The 6838-nt window shown below is 33.9% G+C and overlaps 1 protein-coding gene across 3 annotated transcripts; it reads right to left on the reverse strand.

Annotated features, from left to right (window-relative positions):
* Nucleotides 1–6014, reverse strand: LOC101246183 (cullin-1). 3 transcript variants are annotated; one of them, XR_738420.4, is made up of 10 exons: nt 5784–5949; nt 5220–5367; nt 4069–4168; nt 3104–3289; nt 2958–3005; nt 2675–2878; nt 2476–2553; nt 1137–1223; nt 357–553; nt 1–235 (listed from the first exon to the last, which is right to left on the reverse strand). XR_738420.4 is itself a non-coding variant. In XM_004230164.5 (9 exons), the coding sequence occupies exons 2-9, from the start codon at nt 5348–5350 to the stop codon at nt 515–517; spliced, it is 873 nt and encodes a 290-aa protein (XP_004230212.1). In that variant the 5' UTR covers nt 5351–5367; nt 5784–6014; the 3' UTR covers nt 1–514. The 3 variants fall into 3 exon arrangements, 2 of the variants coding, with proteins under 2 accessions (XP_004230212.1, XP_069148622.1); XM_004230164.5 differs by having other exon boundaries at nt 1–553; nt 5784–6014; XM_069292521.1 differs by having other exon boundaries at nt 1–553; nt 3131–3289; nt 5784–5921.
* Between the last annotated feature and the right edge of the window lie 824 nt (nt 6015–6838).

Below are 6838 nucleotides of genomic sequence, written 5' to 3' on the forward strand. Positions count from 1 at the left end.
TTTCGCTGGAAAATTTGCTCATGAAGATTGTAGGCAAATTGAAACTACATCAAATTATATACAAGCAATTAAAAGGATAAAGCATATGTCGAAGCAAAGTCTGTTATAATATCTGAGCTATTGCAGTTTTTTGGTAGTTGTGATTGCATTCCTCAGTCGGCAAAATACATATGAGATTTCTGCATCTGTTCAATTAAGAAGTATCTTCTCCCCTGTAAGAGATGTATAGCATATACTGCAGAAATGTGCAAATTAGTAAAGTATATTTACTCCTAACTAGTAAAAATGTTTGCCCTGCTAAATCCCTAGACACGTTCAGATATGAGTATTGCCAAAAAAGGAAGTAAGGACCTAACTCCAAACAGCACCAATAGTGGAGCCGCAAAAAATAGATTGTGTGAGAGTTCATCAAAATCTTCACTGGTCAGTAACACTGTTGGGCTTTTTGTTAGTGTTTTCTGTTCCCTTTCCTGGGGTACTGACACTATAATGCTGGTAAAAAAATGTCACTTCTTTACCCAATGCTTAAATTGGAACATCTGGACAATAATTCCTGTAACGAAATTCAAAATAAGCAATGTTATCAGAAATTACTTATATGTAATTATTTTTTATAGTAAGGACGTATAAGTAATGTTATAAAAACTGCTCTGTAGAACTACCACATGTTCTCCCTCAGGGGTTAAGATCCAGGAGGAACCTCGGGTACTAGGCTTTTCTTATTCTTCAACTGTGAATTTCAGTTTAAATGAAAGACCATGCAATCTAATGAAAATTTTGCAAGATCTGATTTGTTTCAACGACAAAGAGACTTATAATGTAGCAATTAAAAAGGCTACTAAGAGTATTTTGTCCTAAAGCCCACGTTTGTTATTATTTTCAAAAATTTCACACACATCACAGCACCAGAATCAGGATCATCTAAATCTCACGAGTCCTGAAACTCAACTTTCTAATTGTCCACATTAAATGATACAGAACAATGCATTTTAATCTTCCCAAGTAAGATATAGACAATGGTGGTGCAAGTTGTGATGTTCTGCAGATACTGATGCAATATAAAATTGAAGGAGGTGCATTGAGAGCATTAATATGTATTCTCTTTTAGCATATAGAGACTAATAAAAAGAAGCAACCTGATATTTTGTTGAATTAAGGTTCTCAGCCTTCTGTTTTTCAATCAGCTGGCTTCTAGTTTCACCACTCAACTTCAGATGCACAACCTGAAAAGAATTTTAGTTGAGAGTCACTAACTGGTCCACTGATATTCTTTTTTTTATGTAGTTCCATTGATACCCATTAGATGCAATGAGTTGTTTCACTAACATATTTTATCAAATGAAAAAGATTTGGTGACCAAAAATTACAGTGCCCATTCTCTCAAAAAGTAACATCCTTCAGAATGATAGTACAATTTAATGGTTTCTAAATCAACTGCAAGGCATGGGTATGAGAAGCACTTGGAGAAGTTATTTCAAGAACTATAGTTGTGTACTGTTTTGCAGGGTTTGGTCCAGTCACAAAACTCATCAACTCCTGAGCAGGTGCATTCACTTATTGGTAACATAGAAAGGAAACGAACAACCATTCTTCCACCAAGCGACATTAGGGCAAAAAGTATCGCTAAAAGGTATATTTTTCTTGAGAGAGATACACTTGATTAAAAGTTTGCTGGCACAATGTTGTGGCTTCATTTAAGCATATGCAACTCAAGAAGAATGATCTATCCTCATGGTTCTCCCATGTAGAGCAGTTAATACAAAATAAGTTAGCAATGGTCTGTCTGGGAGGTTTCTGACTTAAGAATTTAGCTAGTCGTAAGTGCTAAAGCCACAGTTTCAGGTTTCAACGAGCACTTAACAGTCAGCTAAATCCAAGTGAAGAAATATCGATAGTCATGTATCTTTGAACATGAGATGTTTTGATTGCATCTCAACTCCAAATTACTTCTTGAAGGCTAGATGTCTTACAAACCTATCTAGTTGGTCAAAATTGACCACTGTAAATAGCCCAGGATAATTTTGTTAGCTCCCTAGATTTAACTTAATTTACTTACCTGGAGCTAACCAATCTATTTTTGTTATCTCAATGGTGCACCTGTTTACTTCATAGAAATTAATTTTTTCACCTCAAGCTATGCAACATATCCACACACAATGCTCAAGTGATCATGTCCGATTAGAGACTAACATTAACCCCATGAAACCAGACGCTTAGCTTCTCAAAAAATTTTTAAAATAAAAGCATAATTATGTGAAACCAATGATTACGAATTTTATACATTGAGAATACTAAACAAGGCGGATAGAACCTTTATACCCTCAAAATAAAGACTGCATCATATTTATCAATGTTATGATAAGAACAGACAAGTTCAGCGAAACATACACAGATATGAATCCTTTAGCTCACATCATCAAGTAACATATTAAGAACTTGATCACAAACTGTAAGTAGAGGAATAAACAGCAGTACCTGAAGTAGCTTCTCTACAGAGGAAGGATACAGGTACTGACTCAACCTTCCTCTTTCATCATTCAAACACCGTTCAACCTAACAATAGCACCTTTAATTAGAACAATAGTAGAGAAGAACATTTTGTTAGAAATGAGAAATCCTCTGAAAGAAACAAATTCATCCAGCACACTGCTGTTTTCAAGACAAGCATAGAAACCTTCAATATATAATCTGCTGAAGAATAGCTAAACAGCCACTCTGAGGCAAATCGAGAGTAGCAACTGTTTGTATCTGCAAGCAATTTCTCCTCAAACATGTAATAGTACGTTCCTTTCTGTGGCCCACCATTTTCCCAGAAAAATGTAGAGAGGCCCTGTAGTAGGCTCCTGTCAATTGGTTCCTCTCTACGGTCTTGACTTATCTACATGTGGCATACTGTAAATAACTAGTTGTTCATAGTTGAAATCAACAAACAAACTTGACATGCTACTTCAAATTACCAGTAAAAGTGCAGCATCAAAAAGTTTTGGAAGGAGATCACAGCAAACCTGAAATGGACAAATGAAAATCAGTATATTACGAAGTTTCTGCTTCTACAAAAAATTAACTGGAGACGATTTTCTGTAGAATATACAGAGACATTTACCCTATTCTGGAAACAAGAAAGAGCAACCTCTTTAAGGGGTGCAGAACTTTTCTGATCGCTGCATTTTCTATCAAGGTAAAGGAAAAACCCTCCGAGACACTTCACCATTGCTTTGTAATTTGCCCAGACACGTAAGAATTCAGCTAACAGAGAGGTACCACTCTTATCTTTCAGAAAAGGCAGAACCTAGAAGCAAAGTGAAAGTGATATTCAACACAGGATATTAGCCATTGTAAGACCAGGAGAAGTTGCTAATAATAGACAAACCCACATTCATTACATTGCTTTACTACCAAGTGCAGATGCAGCTGGAAACTACTAAATGTTTTAGTCTGCAATCATGGCCAAAGTTCAAGAGACAAGGAATCAAGGACCAACATTTTCTCTTAGCTAAAATAATCTCTAGTCTAAAATTCATCATTTGAGAATATAAGCTCTCTAAATAATGTAATTTAGTCAAATCACAATTATAATGACAGAGGTCGACTGCGTCAAAGAGCACATTAGATCACTTACTAACCTTACCACCGAGTATACTCTTAAACTTAAGCTGCTCAAATGGAACATGTTCTTTGAACAGCTGAGGCTCTGATAGTAATTCTCTTATTCGTTTTTTTGGTGTGTGTGAGTGAAAAAGTTTTCCTTAGACAAGTCATCTTTGTTACTAAAGAATTTCAGCAGCATTTAGCTACAATATTACAAAGAAAAAACAATTTTATGATGCATTCTATATTCAAATTAACCAACAAACAGAAATAAACTGCACATCCTTTGCATTCTACCTGTTCAAAATGTAAAGAGTGACTTCTTGTGTGCTACTGACCAAAATAAGACAATAAGTTCATATTGAATTAAGATATTTTAGTAGATGTAGTCATAGTTAGGATAACACTGAAGTCTGAAGTTGTTCATAGAAAATATGATTTTTTTAATGAAGTTTCCCACTGATGGTCCATAAAACTAACCTTGAAGTGTATACTCTCATCCAAGACAGCATGATACTTTTGAAGAAGTTCTGCTGATAAATCATGTGGCGGAGGTTGAATACACGAGCGATAAACACAGCTATCAAGTGTTAAAGATGCAAACTGAAAGGGAAAATAGCAGCACCAAATTTTCTGGGACTATATTACATTATTGCTACCTAAGAATTAAACAAACAGGACAAGTATAAAGGCAAAAATAATAAAAGATATGCTAACACGTCACTTGGATCATTAGTGAAAGGAACATAGTCTTAGATCTAATTAATTTGGGTAGTACTCCAATGCAACTAAAGAAAAAAAGTGAAAAACTGACCCTCAGGTAGTTTCACGTAAAATTGACAATTGCAAAATCAGGAAACACGGAAATCATTATCTTTAGCTAATAAGCTGGTAGAAGCCATGCTGATGTTGACATACAAACAAGTTGGGTGAATGTACATGCATGAACCTCTCTTGCATCTCTTTTTTTGCACAAATGAAGATTAAAATAGTATTTCAGACAATAAAACAGCAAATCATTTTGATCAAACCTATATGCATATTACTTGAACAAGCCATGGTTGTTGTACTTATAATTACCATCAGCTTAATGTAAAACAAATTAGAATACCAACAGGGAAAATACAAACAGAAAGGATCAAACAAACAGCCGAAAGAAAGGGAAACACAAACATCAATACCTACTACTACCACTACACTTCAGTCCCAAAAGAAGTTGGGGTCAGCTATCTGAATCTTCATAATCTTGTTGCTTCATTTAAAAGGAAAATGCAATAACGACAAAAACAAAACCAAATAGATCATACAATGTCGTCTACCAGTGATATACAGCAAATTGATTGACATAAAGAGAGAAAATTCATCTTTGGTAATTCCAAAATCCAAGCAAAATTCATCTTCATCAGGCGAAAATCAAGAAACAAAAAGATTTGAACCATCATTAGCTAATCAAGGTATTAGTTGCTGGCTGCCACTTGCGTCAGGGAATTCTCAGTTACAATTTTTTTTTAAAAAACACATCTCCGTTCTCCCCTCAAAATGTAGTGTTATATTAGTAGCAATACCTCAAAATATAGTGTTATACTACTAGTAATAAGAATAAGGTAAATCATAACAAATTTCCAGGATACTCATAATATCTCATGTATTCTTCTGATGTTACCAACTTACTGGCAGGGTAACCATCCATAATCAACTTCACTTTCGTAATGCCCTCCTCTAACGTCTTCAAGCTCTCATCTAGTCTCTTTGCATTACTCATTCTCTCAATTCTTCCACCTATTCAAATTTCAACAAAACGACCACAATAATCAATAACAACAACATACCCAATGTATTCCACAAGTTTCCATTGTCATATAAAAACAATATAAGAAAAATATAGGTAAACCCTAAAAAGTATAAAAGAACACACACAGGGTACATCAACTAACATAATCCCTACACATTCATTCATTCATTCATCAGTTCAGATACACTAGTATATCACAATTTTCATACACTAGTATATCACAATTTAATATGCTTTATCAACCCAGTTATACAATTGTAAACACTAGTATATATTTACTAGAACGATCATTACTGTATACATGTACATTAAAAAAAAAAAGATCAAAAGCACGAAGAACAAACGATTAATCACTGAAAATTAATAGAAAACAGAGAGAAAATCTGGCGAATCAGAGTGTTACCGATTAGGGTTTATTGAGAGGGAATGGAAGGAAGTTTTGTACTTTGCTTAGACGTCTGTTTCTATGTGATGAATGCATGAAAACTGGGGAAAAAAGCGAAAATATAAGTAAAGTTGAAAGCTGCCTCAAAAGCTGATTTTCCAGTTGTAGAAAATAAGACGGTGTCGTTCTGTTCTAGGTAACTCTCCATAATTATATTGGGACATTCGGCGCATGCTTAAAATGTGGAGTAATTAGATTTTTATTTTGTTACACCTTAAATGAAGCAACAATTATTCACTTTAGACTAGCAAATATGTCATGTTTCTTTTCCCACCTACTTCCATTTATACATATTAATCTTTCATATAATTTATATTCATCGAAATCGAAAGCGGGATGAAGGGTTCACGAGGAAGATTCAACGGTTCTACAATTGTAATAATATTTACTAAAAAGACCATTTTACGATCAGTTGTATACTTAATTACACTTTCGATATGAATTATATAATCATTGAAATTCCAATGAAACTTGCTAAAAAAACCATTCAACGACCGCTTACCTACTTAATTACACTTTTGACATGGACAATATAATTATCGAAATTCCACAAGTATAATTGAAAGAGGGTGGAGGTGTAAGTAAACCTTACCTCTATTTTTGTAGGATAGAGATGTTGTTTAATCCTCCATCTATTTCTATTTGTTTGACCCAACTCATTTTTAATCTCTTTCAAAACGAATGGCCTTTTTTCCCCTTTTAAGAAACTTAAACTTTTCAAATGATATATATTTAAAATCACAAAAATTAATGACAATTTAATATATTTAGATTATATTTAATTTAAGACCACATGATCCAAAAAAGGTTTTTCTTTTCAATTTTTATTAACTTCATAGGTCTTAAAGAAAGAATAATTTATAAGTTGCACGTAATTACTTAGATGTAATATGGCTGTACTGGAATTTCTTACGAGAAAACACCTGGCTTATCAAGTGAGACCCACTCCAACAACTAGATCGATTTAGTACTTGAAAAGACAGTAGAATAGAAGCAATAATAAGAGAATAAGA

The sequence above is a fragment of the Solanum lycopersicum genome, chromosome 1, assembly GCF_036512215.1.
Source record: "Solanum lycopersicum chromosome 1, SLM_r2.1".
Taxonomy (NCBI): domain Eukaryota; kingdom Viridiplantae; phylum Streptophyta; class Magnoliopsida; order Solanales; family Solanaceae; genus Solanum; species Solanum lycopersicum.